This window comes from Scomber scombrus, chromosome 1 (genome assembly GCF_963691925.1).
Source record: "Scomber scombrus chromosome 1, fScoSco1.1, whole genome shotgun sequence".
In the NCBI taxonomy this organism is placed as follows: domain Eukaryota; kingdom Metazoa; phylum Chordata; class Actinopteri; order Scombriformes; family Scombridae; genus Scomber; species Scomber scombrus.
Genome location: NC_084970.1, coordinates 5966846 through 5986678, shown reverse-complemented (window position 1 = coordinate 5986678; position 19833 = coordinate 5966846). Strand labels below are relative to the sequence as shown.

At 41.6% G+C, this 19833-nt stretch overlaps 1 protein-coding gene across 1 annotated transcript in view; it reads left to right on the top strand.

Annotated features, from left to right (window-relative positions):
* mmp15b (matrix metallopeptidase 15b) overlaps positions 1-19538 on the top strand; it is a 30128-nt gene extending 10590 nt beyond the window's left edge. The window contains exons 3-10 of the mRNA XM_062419641.1: positions 9-131; positions 434-741; positions 4479-4640; positions 4868-5064; positions 8117-8255; positions 13442-13592; positions 14521-14639; positions 15867-19538. Of these exons, the coding sequence (XP_062275625.1) occupies positions 9-131; positions 434-741; positions 4479-4640; positions 4868-5064; positions 8117-8255; positions 13442-13592; positions 14521-14639; positions 15867-16399 (1732 nt within the window). The 3' untranslated portion in view covers positions 16400-19538. The remainder of the gene's footprint in view (positions 1-8; positions 132-433; positions 742-4478; positions 4641-4867; positions 5065-8116; positions 8256-13441; positions 13593-14520; positions 14640-15866) is intronic.
* The last annotated feature ends 295 nt before the right edge of the window (positions 19539-19833 follow it).

Genomic DNA, 19833 nt, shown 5'->3' with positions numbered 1-19833 from the left:
TCCTGCAGCGCAATGAAGAAACCCCGCTGCGGTGTGCCTGACAAGTTTGGAGGCCAGATCAAAACCAACGTGCGGCGGAAACGCTACGCCCTAACCGGACATAAGTGGAGCAAAGGCCACCTCACGTACAGGTGATGAAAAGTACATGGAGCCTGCCACGAGTGTTATTTTGTTGTAGGTGGCTACTGTAAAACTGTGATACTGTAATAGAGTTGTGACCTGAATTTATACTGCTTTTGTGTTTCACATTTCTGTTGTTGCATTTACCATCACAGAGTTTTCATTATGTACAAAACCTAATATACATGTTTGGCTCTGATCTGAAAATGTGTAAATTTGGGTCAACCCAAAACAGATTTCTGTCTAACTGCTGGTTTCTTTTGAAGACTTTGAACTGCTGACACTTTTTGCATGTGGTCTTTGATTCCTGTAGTATCCAGAACTACACACCTAAGATCGGAGAGTATGAGTCATACGAAGCCATCCGGCGAGCCTTTAAAGTCTGGGCGAGCGTCACCCCGTTGACCTTTGACGAAATCCCCTACCAGGAGATCAAATACGGACGCCGCAAGGAGCCCGACATCATGATCTTCTTTGCCTCGGGTTTTCATGGAGACAGCTCTCCTTTTGATGGGGAGGGGGGCTTCCTAGCCCATGCCTACTTCCCTGGACCTGGAATGGGTGGGGACACACACTTTGACTCAGACGAACCGTGGACCATTGGAAACCAGAATTTACAAGGTAGGACGGAGAGGAGATGGTTGCTGTTGGTATGCTTTGGAATGTGTACTTCAATGTGTATCTTAGAGACAGTGATAATCAACACATACAAATCAACAGGAAAGGAAGTTATGTTCCGAGCGCACTTATCTGCAGCAAACACCTTCCCAGGGGAGGCTTTTAGAGCTTTTTACACAAGTGAAGAGCCTTCTGTGGCTGGGTGGATGTTTTGCAGCCCAGACCGAGTTGGTGTGTCTTTGTTTATGTGTGTGCAGTCACACAGATGGCTTAGATGTTGGGAGGGAGTCAGTTGCTCAACTTTCAGGTGGAAATGGAGCTTTGAGTGGTTATAAAGTTCTTGATTGTTTCTGTGAATGTTTGGCTGATGAGCACTTGGCAGCACCAAACGCTATGTCATGTTGTTGAGGTTTTAATTGATCTGTATAACAGATTGCAAACAGCTGTCCCCATGTTTTCCTCCACACCTAACCGGAGCTGGCATGGCTCCACTACTCCACTTACCTCTGTAAAAGTTCAAAGTTGACAGTTTGTGACACCTCACAGCTTTTACCCCAACTGCTCCTGCTTATGGTTCTAAAATGTACCCACCACTACCTATCTAAGACCATGTACTGACACACTAATATCTCAAGTGCACTGTGGTGTGTACATGCTGCACTAGACACTCATACACACATCGATACACTTCTGTGCTTTTGAGGGCTTCCTTTTAATTAAAACCCAGAGCCCAATTACTGTTGTCAATCCTAATGTCCAGCACCAAACTAACAATATGCAGAAGACAGGATTAAGCAAATATCTTTGTTTTTTGAGAATCGTTTTGGTTCCTCTTCTTGCTGTGCACTCATCCGACCCGCTGACCACAGAGCTTTTTTTTTATGACAATGGGCTTTCCTGCCCTGTTATCTACATATACACAGCAGACGCAGACAGCTGAGCGTTGTGTGTGTGTGTGTGTCTGTATCTGTGTGATCAGCTGTGTGTGGGATGTGTTGCAGGACAGATCACAGGGACGGTGGAATGCCACAGTAAGTGGGAGTGTGTTCTACTCGGGGAGATCTGTAGACTGGTCCCTTTGTTGCACCACGCTACTTACACTGCTTAAAAGCAAAGTGCAACCAAATTACAATCTTGCTTTACTTTACTTAGACACATGTCTAACTAGTCTAACTTTTCACAGATGTAGCCTTTATTTAAGTCCTGTATTTTTGCTGCACTTAGTGTCACGGTTGGTTAAAGGCTCTGTTCTTATGTGAAAATTAGAAATGTGTCCTCAACCAAACCTGTGAAGACTGATCCAGCAGCTGGTGAACCACAGAATATACTAAAGAGAACCCTTTTAATCATATAAATGAAATAATTATAGTTTCAGTGAAATGTTTGCAATCCCTTTTAATGTAGAATAGTTCTTCCAGAACTACCGCAGTTCACTTACTCATCGCATATAAACATTTACTCATCATTTATAAACAGGCAAAACTGGTAGCAATTGTGAGTTTGCCTGTAAAATGTCAAAGAATTGTGAAAAATGTCCTTTACAACCTTTCAGAGCCCAGTCTTCAGATTGGTTGTTTCGTGTAACCAAAAATATTTAAATCTATGGTCAAATAAAACAGAGAAAATAATTTTGGATGCTGGAAAAATGCTAAATTAGCATTTTTGCTTGATCACCTGCTTAATGTATGAAATGTATTGTCAACCAACTGATCAAATTATTGTTTAACTTTGGCTTAGTTGTAAGTTAAAAAAATAAAATAAATAGGTGTCATTTCCCTGCAAGTGTGTGTGCACAGCCTAGGAAATAAATGTTCCAATTGGATTGTACTTCAATTTTACAAGTTCAAACACCAGAACCTTCAATTCTGCTCTGCTGAAGTATCCTCGAGCATGAATCAGCTCTGATCTTTGACTTCCATTAGAAAGGGGTTCAAACAAGGTCTAAAAGTTGGGAAAGCAAGCTTGTGACCAGAAGGTTCAATTCCTGGACTGGCTGGATAAATATCAGTGGATCCTTCATTATCACTACTGAGCTGTCCTTGAGCAAGACCCTTTAACCCAAATGCTCAGTGTCCGGCAGATCAGACTATGGTTGTATTGGGAAGCTTCCACGTGTGAATGTGTGTGAATGTGATCAGGGCGTTTCTGCAAAAGAGAGCTTTCCTCTCAGTGAAACTTTCCTGATTAGATAAAGGTTAAAAAAAACAGTCTTCAGTCCAAGAATCAATCGCTACACATAAAAATTGACATGACGGTGATTGACGGTAAAAGCACACGCCCATTTCGTCCATTCTTGCAGCTTTCCCTTCCTTTCACCTCAGTTTAATTTGACAGTGAATAAAAACTGCATGGGGCTAAACCTTTTCATGTAAACCTTGTGACGCACAGTGTGATTAATCACACCCTTTATCCACAAAATCCCTCAAACACACATGACACAGATGAAATGCTGCAGGCCAGTAGAAGTAAAAAGGGTCAGAAACCTTTGTGGTTCTTTGTGGTCAGATGAGGCCGATGTGAGTAAGTTACTGGCAAAAGGCAAAGCAAACTTGGAAAGTGCATTTCGGTTGTCTGGGTGCTTCTTTAGTGTACGTTTCCCTCACTGGGAGTCTCCCCCGGTTGCTGATGAATGAGGTGTGAGATGTGGTAAACAAGCGAACAAAGCCTCAGAAAGCCCAAATAGGATTTGAATGACTAAACGTGTGTGTATAGGGGAGTCAGAGTTAGCAGTGGATGCATTGGCTGAACTTCTAACTCCGCTAAGACGTTTGAAGTTTACTTTTGCTTTTCTCTGTCAAACTGAATGGTTGTCACGGTTACCTCACAAAGGTCTCTTTATCTACTGGCAGTGCACACACACTCTCTCTCTTTCTTCCTCCTCAGCTATCTCTAGCGCTCTGTCTTGCCCTCTGCTGTTTTCCCTCCTTGAGTGTTAGCTGCAGCTTAGCATGCCATGAGGACTTTCATGTGACTCTGAAATTATAGACGGTGGGGGGAGATGAAGTGTGTGTTTGTGTGTGAATGTGTGTGTGCCGCAAAGAGGAAGCGAAGGAGAGATGCACGAGGACATGCATCCGGAGCATCTCTTCTTCCTCTGCCTGCACAGCAGTGACATCACCTAAATCCCAGTCTCCCACAAGCATGATGTCACTGGCACCAATCTGACCAATCAGCATGGGCCAATCAGGCCAGACAAAATGGGTAGCAAGTTCAAAGTTCACCCGGAGTGGAGAAATGCAACAAAGAGGTATTTACTGAGGGGAAGTACCCTGCTGTGTGCTGGATCCACTTCAGAGATGCAACTATAGGAAGATGTTGGTCAATTCTAAACCAGGTTTTCTTTGAGTTGACTTTTCTGTAAGAAGTCTTTTGTGCAGAGAGGAAGTTGATGCAGTGGTCAGTGGGTCACAGCTGTGTTGATTCCTCATCAATGTGTAATTGTTGCCGTGGACAACAGCGTCCCTTGATCGGTCATGTATGCTGATCGATATCAGCAATCATTAGCGTGCCTATCTGTGATTTATGGGTTAGATCTTTGGAGATTTGTATTGGCATCATAACTGAGAGAGAACAATGATGAGGCATTATTACACATGCACTGTATAGATGAATTAGGACGTTCTGCAGCTTGTGTTTCTCATAAGACACATGTAGGAATGTAGAGAGGAATATGGATTCTTTCTGTCTCATCCTATACAGAATATTGTTTAAAACTGTCCTCCATCCTCATGTCTTTACAGGTAACGACCTCTTCCTGGTAGCAGTCCACGAGCTGGGCCATGCCCTGGGTTTAGAGCATTCCAACAACCCCCTGGCCATTATGGCTCCCTTTTATCAATGGATGGAGACCGAGAACTTCCAGCTGCCCGAGGATGACCTGCGAGGCATTCAGCAGATCTACGGTAGGATGCTTTGGATGTTTTTTGTATGCCCCGTTTGGTATCCAATGAGTAAAATGAGTATAGGGTGTTGGATGCAGACGTGAATGTGTGATTTGTACACTTTTTTGCCTTTTCTTTCAATAACATACCACCACATGGTTTTGTTATCAACAAACTTAGTTCTATATCTTGTCACAATGCATAATGTGGTCATATAAGTTTAATTCACTCTTTGTGTCTCCTCGCAGGTCAACAAAACAGTGGTCCAACACAGGCCTTGCCCACAGTGACACCCCGTCGCCCGGAGCCCAGGCCACCTCAGAATCCCCCCAGGCACCCCGACCGCCCCAGAACCACTGACAGACCGGATCACTATGGACCCAATATCTGCGAAGGCAACTTTGACACTGTTGCCATGCTCCGAGGAGAGATGTTTGTTTTCAAGGTAAACTGGTTGAGGATCCGGGAAATCTGTGTATTTTTAATTGGAGCCACAGCCCATTGGCTCGAGCTAAGTTATGAGCGGAGGACATTACAGGAGATATGTTTATCCTCATAATCATTATTTATGTGTCCCTGCTTGGAAAATTTAGTTGGCCTTCAGCGGACCATCCGTCCCCACAAGTTAAATGCATCAATAAATTACTTATTCTTTTCTGGAGAGTCAGTTGGAGCCAAATGGCGCAGGCACAGCCAACAAGGGTATCTGTTTTCAATCAAGTCCTTGTGGACTGTAAACCAAATAGGGCCGGTGATTTTTTATGAGACGGAACATTGTTAAAAGGGGTGTGGCGTGGTCAGGTGTTGGCCTTAAAGAGCCTCTAGACCCTCACAAATATGGGCTGAAGCGAGCAGCAGCTAGCCATTAGCGGGGTTTGCTAGTCATTTGTACCATTTTGCTGTTGGCTATAGTTGCTGTGTCAGCTGTGTTTTATTACTTGTTTAATACTGAAAGTCTTTTGCTATTATGCAACCCAGCCCTGTGCCTTTAGCTATTGTATCTGCTAAGTATTTCCACGGAAGCTGTTATTGTTGCTGATGCTAGTTGTATCCTAAAAACTAGGAAGTGATTAGCTTGCATTTCTGTTTGACATCATTAGGAAACAAAATACAGTTTTTTGATTTCCTGAAAAGTTATTGGAAAAAAGGAGAAAAAGTAGATACAGATACTTGTTCATACAGCCTTTATGTCATCTGATTTCTAGAGCAACACAGTAGACATAACCTGCAATGCAGTTAGTGGACTGCAGTGTAGGAGGGGGTGGTAAAAATACGGCTCGTGTGGATATTAAGAATTCCCCTTTGCAAAGTTGAATCAAAATTTCAGCAGCAACCAGGGTGTCCACTTCCAAGTCGGGATGTGTTGACTGGCGGTCTATACATAGCGCAGCTCTACAAAGATAAGCAGTGATGTGTTTCGGTGGGAGAGGTCAGAGGAGGTGTCCGGTCTTGGCAGCGTCGAACACCAAAGAGCTTTGCAGATATGAGAGTGAGCCGGACAGAGAACACCCAGGATTTACTGTGACGGAGCTCCGCTTCCCTTCCAGATATGTTGTTATGATATCTGAAGTTTTGACATTTGACATGTGGACTGCTGTACTACAGCATCGGCTGCACACTTAACTCAATCCCAGCAAACATTTTGACAAAACTAGTGCAAAGATTGATTTATTTTTATAGATGAAAATCACAGCTCATGTTAAAACCTTGTACAAATATTTAGACAATAAACTTCTGGCATTTAAATGAAACAACACTGTATCAAAGGTCCACTAGTCCTGTCCCTCAGTCTATGAATATCTCTTATCTCAGACTGGCAGTGTGTGTTACTCTGAACAGTAGTTAGTAGAGTTGGCATCCAGCTGCCTGCACATGGTCAAACACTTATTTTTGTGCTCTCTGGTTTCATCTCAGCCATTAATATCTGTATTCTTGGGTTTCATCCTCACTCCTGAATCTGGTCTAAACAGCATTCATCGGTGTCCAAAATTAACTTTTTGTCTTCACCTAACAAGGGTTACTACATAGGACTGGGGGAAAATATGTAATGTAATCGACCTGTACGGTGACAGCAGTTTAAATTGTGATTATCTATCTTCTGTTAATGTAACTACAGGCGGTCGATCAGCAGCCTGTCTCCTCTGTCTCATTCATGTCTTAATGGTCTGAGTGTGGAGAGATTGGGAAGTGATATATGCACTTTAGATATTATGTTGGTTCAAAATGTTATCAGCTAGAAGTGAGTAATTTAATTGTTTTTTCTTTAGTTATTTTTATCATCCTCATCATTCAGCGCTTGGCTTGGGATTAATTTTTGACTGCACTTATTCTAATGTGCTCTTCTCAATTTGGAAACCTCCACTGATCAGAAAGTGTAGCCATAGTTCTTCTGTGTTATTAGTCTTGCACAGGCACAACAAAAATCACTTACTTGTACTGTATGAGTGGGAGTAATCTGAAGCACATCATTAGCACTCTCTCTTCTCCACAGAGTCCTGTCCATTAGAGGATAAAAAGGGGGGGGCTGTCATTCTGAAGGGAAATTGCTCCCACTTCTGCAATTTCTTCACAGTGCACACACAGAGTTGGGATGTAAAGAACAGGCAGCAGTGTGCACACTGAGCTGCTTTCAATATTCAAACTCCCACATCGAGATCCGGTCTGTTCTGCTGAGGTCTTAATATGGTCAATTCAGTCTTAATCTGGTCAACGCAATGAGATGTCAGACCACACAAATGGTGGAGTGAGTAGTCTGCCCCCCCCCCCCCCCCCCCCCCCCCTTCTTGTTCTGTTACTCCAGGCTCTCCATTCTGTTCCATTCTACACCGTGCCGTCCTGTCTGCCAGAGTGTCCTGCCTGAAGGACAAATCTAGGTGCGCTTGCCAGAAAGAAGCAGCCCCGAGCATTTTACCGTTACATTATCCAGGACAGGCAGGCAGGGCCATACTGACTCACCACTTATGAATGGGTCTGAGGGCTTCTGGTGTAAATCTGTCTGCTGGCTCCAGTGCACAGCATATACAGTAGCTACAAATGCTCACTACAAGTTTCCTTTCCAAATCACCTGAATAATTCTAGTTCAGGCCGGGATGAACAGAGAGAGTGCAATAATGAGATGTGATAAAGGCAGCAGAGTGGAGACTGACTATTATTAGCCCGCTATTGTTAGTTTATTGTACGTTCTGGTCTAGTTATCCTGCAGAGCTCAGTTTGCTTGGCGTAATGACCACCGAGCATTACAACAGTGCTGTGTGACCTCAATGGGACAAATACTTCAAATCAGTGGACTGGTGAAAACTGCTTATATAGAGCTATAATATAACAATCAGCTGTCTGTGTGTCCTAAGCAAAGTGTGTGAAGATGAGCTGTTATTCCGTTTGGAATAACTTAAAGTCTTCAGTAAAGAATTAAAATTGATAGAAAAAAAGAAAAAACTGTTACTGTTGTGTGTTTTTTTAAGCTGTATAGTTTAACTTCTTAATTTGGTTCCCCTCAGGGTCGTTGGTTCTGGAGGGTTCGCAGGAACAGGGTTCTGGATAACTACCCGATGCCCATCGGTCACTTTTGGAGGGGGCTACCCGGAGACATAGATGCTGCCTATGAAAGACACGACGGCAGATTCGTCTTCTTTAAAGGTATGTGGCAAACACATCTGACACACTGATGCATGCATGATCCTCAGAGCACAGCTGTCAGAATGTGACGAATCTGTCAATCGTGGATCAGCCAATGAATGTGAAAAGATTGCATTCATGGAGGAGAGTGTTGTTGGCTTAGGGTTTATTATATAATAATAATAATAATAATAATAATAATAATAATAATAATAATAATAATAATAATAATAATAATAATAAAAACACATTTTAATCTATACACAACACTTTCCTAGATATTCATAATGCTTTACAAGATTAATGAAATAAGTAAAAGAACCTCCAATGACTAAAACACAGTGCTGAGTAAAGTTGGACATAAAATCAAAACAGAAACATACCCAAATAATTTTGTATGTATGTACCAGTGGCTACAGATGTTATTTATTATTTATTATTTATCATTTATCATTTATTGCTCATCATTGTAAAGAACAAGAGCAGTGAAAAGATGGGTTATTAAAGTCGTACTATTGCTCTAAACAGTCTTCTTCTAGCAGTCACTTTTAGCGAATGACATCCTCATTCATATTCAACAGCCCATGATAATATTCCCAATTTGGACATTAAGGTAGTAGCTGCCTGACAGCATTCAAGAAATTAACATACAAACTTTGTGTGACAGCGCTGTTATGCTTTTGTAGTAGTAACAACGACAAACAACACCAGTGTTTGGATTGAGTTTCCACTGAAGCAGCGCTGTTTATTCTGCCAGGCCAGCATACAACCATAGCTGGATTTATTGGATGCTGTGGTGGAACACAACACGCAGAGTCAGTCTGTCTTACATTTGTATGTATCGGCACGTAGGCCCTTTAAGGTAAAAGTATCTATAATCCTTTCATCTTTATAGATAAGATATTGCATTAAGTCTGCATATGGAACATAAGTACACCCTTCAATATACTCCTGAGGCCATCTGGTTTCTCTTTTATAACCAGAATACAGCTATACTGCTCCATGGTACTTTTAAAGCATTATCTCTCAATGCTGTCATATTATAACAGTAAAACAGTTTTTGCAGCTTTTCATCTTGTGCAGATGATGAAGATATACTCCACATACCCGCACCTCCTTAAGAAAGCAGTGATACATAATGTATTCTACATGCCCAGTGTAAATCTCTTTTAGCACAGCTCATTAACTATACCGCTGATTTACTGAGAGCAGCATGTCCTTTACTTTCTTTCTTTTTAATTAAGATGTTGGAACTTTTTGGGACCTTGTATGTTTAAAAAAAACAAAAAACCAATACAAATGAAAATCAGACAGCACAGCAGTAGTTTGTATCTTATACAGTCAACCAGGTAGACAATTCCAAAGAGCAGCAGGTGAGTTAGCAAGTAAACAACAGCTGTAACAAAAAAAACATTAAAAAAAACACAAATTGAATAAAATTAGTATCTAATTATTTGAGGAAAAAATTGGGGTTTAGTCTCTGCAGGTCATAAACTTACTACCTTACTGAAGCAAGTGGACAGATGTACATTAGTCTGACTATTTATTTAAATGCACTTTAATTTTTAACGTTTCCATGTGTAGTCTCCAGGAAGTGGTTGCTAGGACGGTTGAACATATTCAGTTATACTTATCTAGACAATCATTATTCATTTAAATGACTTTTTTCAAGATAGTTGTTTAATAGCTATAGCCATTTTAAAAAAACAATAACTTTTTGGCAACAGCAAAAGCTACAAACCGTCATTTATTATGTTTCTGATGAAGCAATACCTTTTATACAAAGTACAGGATCAGGGTCAATATAAACTTTTGTTTAATTTGCTGGAAAAGTTTACTCTAAAACTTTCTAACAGTAACATATGCAGATATGACCTTTTATTAGACGAGCATTTCCAGCAAGTGCTGTCTGGCCATGAGCCCCCCCCCCCACCACCCCACCCCCACTTCTCCCTTCACAATGTATTAGCAGTCCAGTGATACCTGTGTGCTTTTTTGAGCTGAGTTACTTTCAGTGAAACACTGTTGGAGATAAACCGAGCTCTTCTCCAAACCTCATTCTATTCATCTCTTGTTATATCACAGCTTAGATTCATAACCCCAAGCCTTTTCAGAGCTGGAAAATCAGCTGATATTCTGATCATACTGTAACTTATTTATAGATAAGTTTTAATTGAGAGATATTTCTTGCTAGTAAACATTTGTCCCAGTAGGAGGATTTGGGTTGTTCTATTTTGGGGGAATTTCTGAGTTAATATCTGCAATATGATTTAAACCTTTTATAATTATAAAGATCAGCTACTTTATCAATCTTACATCCATATAAATGGTGTCATCTAATTGCCCCTTCCTCCCCCCTATCATTATAGATGGCTACTCCCAAGCTGGTATCCATGGCGACTATGTCACAGATTCTTTTGTATAGTTATGTAACTTCTTCCAAATACAGTTCACAAAGCTTAGGCATGGATGGAGGAGATCTTCAAAGCGATGTTTGATGAAAAGGAAATGTTTTAGCTGATTGGCTGCGACAGATTGCTGTTCAGTACTGTGACCCGAGATGGTTTAATGACTGTATCTGTCTTTAAACATGCATAGTGAAGGCTCAGTAATACAGCTTAATATTTGGTAGGTTAAACCATCATTTGTCTTTTCATGTTTACAGAGTTTTAAGGCTGAAATGTGCTTTTCTTCCATTTCTTTTCCATATAAAATTAATATAAATACAATTAAAATAGATTGTCAGGTATTGGAATAAGAAACATGCTTAATGCATAATAATTTTGGGATAGCCCTTAATCTTTTATATCTGCCCCAAAACAAAAAGGTTGAGTCTTTTCTATCTTTCAAACATATTTTTGAATGTCTCCAGAATCAGGATAAGCATTTACTATTGTTATTTGATCCAAATCAGGAGGAAATGCCAGAGAATTTGATATCGACTGGCTCGAATCCAGCTTCACTGACTACTCAGACAGAAGAAGGGCGTCTGATTTTAAGGCAGTTCACTTTATAACCCTTTATAAATAACCTCGTCTTTTACGACGGTAGATAAAGTTGTTGAAACGAGAAAAAGAAAGAACTCAGCCTTTACTGCGGAGCTACAGGCTTCAGTGCAGCTGTTGATGATGAGGAGGAGGATGATGTCATCGTTGGGCCTCTCAGTGTGACACTTGACTGCGAGCCAGTAGTGAAGAGAGAGAGAGAGAGGAAAAAAGAAGGGAAGAAGGATGAAAGCAAGGTCTGGCAGACTTGAGAGCACAAGAAAAAAGGAGACAAACGCAAGAGAGGGACGTCTGTTTAAATGCACCAATCAGATCTGTCAACAAATTGATTTTGTGTCAGCGTGAAGACAGCAGTCCTCTCTCTCAATCTGACTTGTGAAACATCATCAGTCAAGGAGCAAATTTTCCGAAATGGCCGCATGAACCAGTGGCGACTGACAAGCTTGTCATGTTTGTCTGAAAAATGAGGCAGTCAGGTTGAGTCCAACTCGACACCGAAGGCAACTAAGCTTCACCTGAAAGCTCTGCTGCAGCAGCTGTTCATACAGCATCACCCACCCTCCACCTCAGCATCCGCCCCAAGGCTCTGAGTCTACACTTTCCTGAGGAGGAAGTCATTACCGTCACTCCCCGCTCCCTGCTGGTTTTAACATGCTGTTTCCTTTTCGGGGAGTGACCTTCACATCAAATATTGACTCTGCAGCTCAAGATCAATCCAGCATCATCAGCAAGCTTTAATAAAATGAATAATTGTACTGTACATATGAAAACAAAGAGAGGCAGTGTAGTGTGTGGTATTCACAGTGAGAATAACAGGTGTGCAGCTGTTTTGTGCCGTCCAACTGCAAACTGACTTCACTGACTTTGTGTTTTCTGGTTCTTGCAAGTTTGGAATGCTGAGCTCAGCTTGTTTGAAGTTCTGTGTATTATAAAAGGCTTAAATTGAGGTTTGAAAACAATTAAAATTTAGGCTTAAGGCTTATTTTACATTTGAAATCAATTTATATTTAGACTTAAGGCTTAAATTTAGGCTTGAAAACAATGTAAATTTAGGCTTAAGGCTTAAATTTAGGGTTCAAAACAATGTAAACTTAGGCTTAAGGCTTACATTTTGGTTTGAAAACAATTTCAAAGGGATGAATGGAAGTATAGATGGAGGCTTGTATTGAATATCATGGATTTTGAAAGGTAATCATGAGTTGCAAAGTATGAGAACGTCAGACAATTTTACAAACTCATCATTTTACAGTAACATGCAAGAATCTCTTATCTCCACAGCTGTTTTCAACCACTGTAATTTAAACCCCTTAAGACAAAAACCAACTGTTACGCAGCAGGAAGGAATCAAATCCTCGGGTCACTGAGGTGCTTTGATGAAAGTCACAGAGTAAGTCACGGGATTTTAATATGATGGCCTCGCACAGCAGGAACCCTGAGAAGCATTGCGTCAATTTCTCGTTCTCTCCAGATGCTGAGTGTACAGCTTTCATTTTTTAAAGGAGGAGCAAGGGGGCCAGAGATGGATGGGTGGATGAGTGGGTGGGTTTGGATAGAGGGAGGGAAAGATGGACTGAAGCCAAGAGGAGAGATGTTATGGTGCCAAAAGGAATAGAGTCCCCCCCCCCCCGCCCCCCGTCTGACACAGAGAAAAACAATAAAACTTTCCCTTTAGTGAGAAACCTGCTTTAGCCTGACATGAGACAAGCGGCTCCAACTGGATAATTACAAGCCGAACCCAAACTCCTGAGTCGACGGTGTCGTACTCGTTTCTGCTGCGCTTTTTGATCGCTTGCCAACAAATCATTACTGCATTCATATAATTTATAAGTGCGTGTAAATGCCGGTTTGGTTTTCTATGATTGTTCTCTTATTATTCCTCATTCCATTTTAATTATTTTGCAAATTCTGTGCCAACAAATGAAATGTTTGTGCTCCAGCACGTCTGCGCCTGTAGGAGTGTGTACGTCTGATTTTTATGTATACAGACGTGTGTGTAACGAGCTGTACATTTCATATACAGTATGATTGTGTGTGTTTACATGTTCCAGAGTCCACAAGGGTTATGGGTGGGAGTGGAAAGAGAATGTCCCAAATGGGTGCACCGTAAAGATCATGAGGCAATTATTCTCCTCTCCTCTCCTCTCCTCTCCTCTCCTCTCCTCTCCTCTCCTCTCCTCTCCTCTCCTCTCTCCTCTTTTTTAGGAAACAGATTCTGGGTTTTCCGGGAAGCTAACCTGGAACAAGGCTATCCACTGGAGCTGGTCGATTACGGCCGGGAGATTCCCTACGACCGAATAGACACAGCCATCTGGTGGGAGCCATCGGGGTACACCTACCTCTTCCAAGGAGACAGGTAATGTCTAAAGTCTAAAACCCAAAGATCTTTCCTTTAAAATGCTTTAAACACAGAAAGGCAGCGAGTCCTCACATAAGAGAAGCTTGAAGCAGCAGATGTTTGAAATTCTTGCTTGAAAATGGATTAATTGATTAATTGATTAAAGCGTGTGTGTTTCATCTACCTTCTGTTTCCCGGCAACACGGCTTAAAACATTTTTGCGGAAACAACCAATCCACACTTTAAAAAAGAAAGACTCACTTTCATACAACGGAACGCCTGTATTCATTTCAATAAACCAGATAGAAATAAAAATAATCCAGTTTCCATGACATGAACGTCAAAATGATGTGTATTAAATATATGTAAGATTAATGACATGCATCATTTCACTGCTCATGTGTTTCTAATGTAAAAGTCAGAATGTAGAGGCAGCAGATAAGTTGATATGATGGTGAGTGTTTTTCTTCTATTTCCATATATAGACTGTATTGACTGAGATCACAGGAATCACTCATGTCACAGATTCTTCACATTGTCCTATGAGTGCTGTGCTTTACAAGACGAGTAGCAGCAGCTGTATTTGCTCAGATCTTTTGTTAGCAATGTTAAAAAGTGCAGTGAACAAAGCAAACATATATAAAAAAAGGCCCTTTGTGCTGCTATAGAATATAAATAACACAAGTGTGTGCAAGGGAAGCATAATAATATTGAAGAATAATGACACGAATAGGCTGAGAATAGAAAAAAACTCTGAACTGATAGAAAAGTAAACTGAACAAAACTCAACACTTATAGAAAAACAGATATTAATTCTGAGTGGAAACTACTGCTGTTAAATACACACCATGCAGGATCATCGTGCACTGTGTCAGCAGTCTGCTCTGTCTTGTTTGGACAGCTGATAAACAGTAACAGTAACATCTCCTCCGCTGCTCACTCGCAGGTACTGGCGCTTCAGCGAGCAGTCGCGCTCTGCAGACCGAGGCTACCCGAAACCAATCAGCGTCTGGGGAACGTCAGTGCCCAACACTCCCAAGGGGGCTTTCCTTAGCGATGACGGAGGTGAGCAGAGAGGAGGAGAGTGGTTTCTGAGTGGATGGGAGAGGAGGTGTTGGAGCAGGAACAAAGAATCAGGGTGTGGTCGTTCAGTCATCAAGGGAGAGAGAGGGGGTGGTCTGTGTGTGTGTGTGTGTGTGTTAGTGGGTCTGTTGGGAATCTGAGCTTTCATGTGGAGAGTTTTTTTTTTTTTTTTTTTGCTTTTCTGTGCTTAGTGAAAGTAGAGAGGATGATCCAATCTCCAAACAGTATCTGTGTTAAATCCATGCTTGCTACCTGCCAACATCATGGTGATAACAAGAAATAATCCCACACATAAACTGAACAACTTTTTGATTTTACGCTTGATTTTTTTTGGTACAGATTAAAGTCAGTGATCTTTTGTTGCCATAAAACAGAACCAGACCAGAGTCCTGCATGAGTATGAGTTTCAAAACCCGCCCTTGCCTTGCTACCAGCACATATGGCCGATTAGTTCCACAACCTGACCCTGCCCGACACAAGATCCACGACCTGACCCGACTCTGCATATCCTGTAATAACCATGCAGAGTGGAAACATCTCATAGTGATCACGTTACAGTGATCAACTGTGTGTTTGGCCCCAAAAGTGTCCGATGGAATCATTTCAAGCACTGTTACGACTTGGTTACGCTGTAATATGTTTAAAGTGATCATTTAGGACCATTTCATATGTGAAATCAAGATTTTTGATAAGATACTTTTTGCTTATTTTCATAATGTGGATATAATATAATATAATATCTCCACAGTTAACAGGTGACCAGTCTTGGCACCAGAGGAAAGTAACTGGCTTGGCTTTTGGTTTTTATGAGTGGGCCGTTTTTTTTCTTCTGATATTTCATAATCAAGATCAGCAAATTCATTGATAAAGAAAATAATAGTAGCAGCTCTACAATGAAGCCTCAAGTAGGTAATGTAATCTTTTTGTACATAGTATTTAAATTAGTGGCCTCATCCAGCAGGAAGCTTTCAATGATAACTATACTTGCCAATCTTTAGGGTGTAATCAATAGGCATTACTGGAACTAATATGAACCAACAACAATCTATCTACACTCAAAGCAACAGACACATATGAGAGTGGTATTAATCTTTTTATCTAACTCTCTGTGTAAAGGATAGGCACATAAAAAACATGTGAAACTATTCCTTTAATTTGTCTGTCTTCATGTTCTTTTGGCTTATATTTGCTCTATTTCCTCTATTGCAGCTTACACCTACTTCTACAAGGGCTCCAAGTACTGGAAGTTTGACAACCACCGCATGAAGAGCGAGCCAGGCTACCCCAAGTCCATCCTGAGGGACTTCATGGGCTGCAGCGTGGACCAGGACCCGGACAGAGACAGAGACAGAGACAAAGACACGGACACCGACTCAGGACGCAAACAGCCCGACGTGAACCGCCCGCCGTTCAACCCCGACGCGGGACGCGACGGCGACAAAGGCAAAGACCGGGACAGACCGGATCCCGGCAAAAACGACAGAGAAGGAGGCAAAGGCTCGGACGGCGACAAAGACGAAGACTACCGGGAGGGTCGCGAGGAAGACACCAACGAGGTGGACGTGGTGCTGAAGGTGGACGACAGCGAGGAGCGGACCATGAACATCCTTATGGTGACCATCCCACTGGTCCTGGTGCTGTGCATCCTGGGACTCATCTACGCCATCATCAACACGCTGCAGAGCAAAGGAGCGCCGAGGCTGCTGGTGCACTGCAAGCGCTCGCTGCAGGACTGGGTCTGACCCTGGACATTAGGGGACACCGAACTTTGAACTTCCAAACGGATCTTAGACACCGCCCCCAACCCTTCCCCGTCCTCCTCTAACCGAACCCTCCTCCCGGTGATCATCTGTCTCACGTCTCTGTGCTCAGTGGCTCCTGCAACTCTTAGTACATGTGATAGCTGATCCATGCAAATACTGTACTGATACAGATACACACACACATACACACACACACACTAGAAAAAAAGCATAATTTATGTCTTTTACACACATGAACACACTACCACCTTAACCTCCTCCTGTCTCCCATGGTGCTCTACAATGCGTTGACTGTAGTCTATTTATATGAGAGAAGTTTGCACATTGTTTTTTTTCTTCTTGATTTGTTTTGGTTCATTTTTGTGTGACTTTTTACTGTTATTATTATTATTTCTAAACCAGGAAGGCTGTTCTATTCTCTGCACTGCCCTCCCTCCCCCACTACCCCCCCCTCCCCCCTCATCTCAGTAGGGGCTTTTCCCCTCACTGATAACTTGACATCTGCTTACGCTCTCACAGTCGCCACCAGTCAAAGAAACGAACAGGGTTCCGAAAACAGAGACAACGATCAGCGGACAGACCACCAAGATTTTACACCCCTCTATCTCCTCCATCTCTTTCCTTTTTTTTCCTCCGCGGTACAGTTTGATTTTGGGTGGCTGTTGAGTTTGAGAGAAACAGGTTTTGGTCACAACAGACATTTCACTGGAGTTTACTTAAGGAGTTATCTAGAAGTTTAGTCTTAGACCCTCCGTTTGTGTCCGTCTGATGATTAACAAGCTGTGGTTAAGAAGTCTGAAGGTTGGATTAGAGATTAGTTTGCTTTGAAAGGGTAATTTGTTACAACTTGGGATCTTATTTTTGGAGTCACATTTGTTCTCAAGTTCATTTCTGAAATCGGGGAAAGCCGCGACATCGCTACAAAGACGATTAGACGAATTTTAAACAATCTTCCAGGTTGTTGAAACTTATTTGAAAGAGAAAACAAAGAGAAACTGTAAATTAGTAGTAGTAGTAGTGATTTATACTGGCCAAACTATAGAAATGGTGGCTAAATCAATGAAATTCAGACCCAAGTCGTAATAAATCGTAATTATCTTTTTAAATTCAGACTCATTTTCCTATTTTCTTTCTCTATCTTGTGGACAATAGCACTACCTTGTCTTTTTCCCTTATTTGGAATCCATTTAAAGAGCTCTTTGGCCGATAAGGGTAAACAGACTTTAAAAGGAACCTCACCCTTAACTTTGGTTTTATGTGGCTAATTCTCTGAGTGCCTCCTCTCTGTCAGCAATAAGACCTTTTCCTTTGTGCTGCAGAGGAAACAGACTAATGGTTAATTTACAAAGTCAGCTCACTGTGAAATAACACAGAGAAGAGAGCGTTCATTGCGCCCGTGTGTTTGACATGAAACAAGGGGGGAGGTGGAGGGGACGGGGGTGGGGGGGCGATCAAAGCGAAGCCAAGGCCTTAAAGTTCAGAACAGGATGTAACACAGCAAGTGCACAGCTAACGTACCGTGCAGTTTCTAATGCACTTCTTTTTTTATTGCTCGTATTTTTAGTTTAAAGGACATTTTGAGAAACCTCACCGATGACCCCTGTGCCTTTCTGTTGTAAAGCTCTAAAGCGGCAGGGTGGGCTCGGGCCACTAGATAGATGGCGGCTCATGTGAACACGGTCTAATCCTCTTCATTAAAAAACAGCAGGTGTGTGCAAATGCTGTTAACCTCCCCCGACCCCTAAACTAAACCTTGAACTCCCAGAACCAAAACATTCTCCACTTCCTTTTCATGTTATAAGAACACAGATATGACAGAAGGGCATGTGTACGGAGAAGGTAAAGGACCATACCAGTGTTTTTTTTTTTTTAACTACAAATCATTTTAGACTTTTGCAGTGGTGGAAGAAGTGTTCAGATCCCTTAAATGCTATTTAAAAATGCTATTTAAAAAATGTACTTAGTAAAAGTACATAAGATTTAGCAGCAAAATATACTTTAAATACTAAGCTAAAAGTACCAATTTCATCCCTCTGACTGATATATTATTATATATGACATCATTAGATTATTAATAGTGAAGCATCAGTGTTAGAGCAGCATGTTACTGTTGTAGCTGCTGGAGGTGGAGCTAGTTTACACTACTTGATATACAGTTAAATAGTTTAGTCCAGTTCCCAACCTAGGTGTCAGGCCCTTAGAAGGGGTCACGAGATAAATCTGAGGGGTCCTGAGATGATTAATGACCATCAAATATTCATCTAGTCTTCTAGTAACTAAAGTTGTCAGATAAATTTAGTGAAGTAGAAAAGAAGTAGTAAAAGAACCTCCAAATTTAACTTAACTACAATACTTGAGTCAATGTACTTTTTTTCATTTTTGTATGTATTTTTCCTACCATACCCATCAACCATTGTTTTCCATTCATTTAAATACAATATGAAAATCAATTAGTAGATTCTACCACAAACAAATCAATTACACGACTTTAGTTTAAAGAATCTGCTTATTGATTTGCATACTGTACGGTAATGCATGGAAACCAATGGTTGCCTTTGAAAAACAGCTTCCAAAATACTAATACATAACAGGATAATTAGCATAATGGTTGGCTTCTTGAATTGTATACTGGAATTGTAGTAAAGAGGCTAAAACATGCAGAACCACTATTATGATTATGCAAAAAAAAAAAAAAAAAAGCAATATAATTTGACCTGACTTTTGTGGAAGGAGCAGTGTTATTTCAAGATAGCCACAAAGGTGTAGCAGCAGTGCAAAAAAAAAAAGGAAAAGTGAAATGACCTCGTACGACCATCCGAGAAATACGATTTTTGAGAGCGTTCGAGTGGATGACTGCGATAAAGAAAGAGAGGAAGGCTTTATCTGAGGTGGCGTTAAGAAGCGAGCTGCCACTCTCACCAGAGGGGGCTCAGCTTGCCCAGATCAGGTTACAACCGATGGAGAGGGCTGGGGGAGGAGGGTGAGGAGAGACCAAATTTCCTGCAGCTGAGACAAGGAAAGTGGGGGGGAGGAGTAAGAGGAGGAGGGGAGGATGACCTATTCTCCCTGAGCTTGCAAAGTTTAGATCTCAGGAATAAGGAGGGATGGGAAGCGAGAGAGAAAAAGAGAGAGAGAGGGTTTTGATGACTCTCGTTGGATCTATCTGGCAACAGCCCATGTGACCCAAATTCTCCTGCTAGCTCAACAACACTGCTGGCCAGAGAGGAAACTTTAGCTTACAGTATGTGACAGACCTTTTTAAGAACGTTTGCCATAAGTGTTTCGCTTGTGCGAAACACCCCCCGTTACATGTTTGGAACCTGGCCATTCACCCCTGATCCCACCTCAGTTACATCTATCTTTCTTCACGCCAGTCAGACAGTAAGCCTCTATCTTGCTGAGCAGATACACAA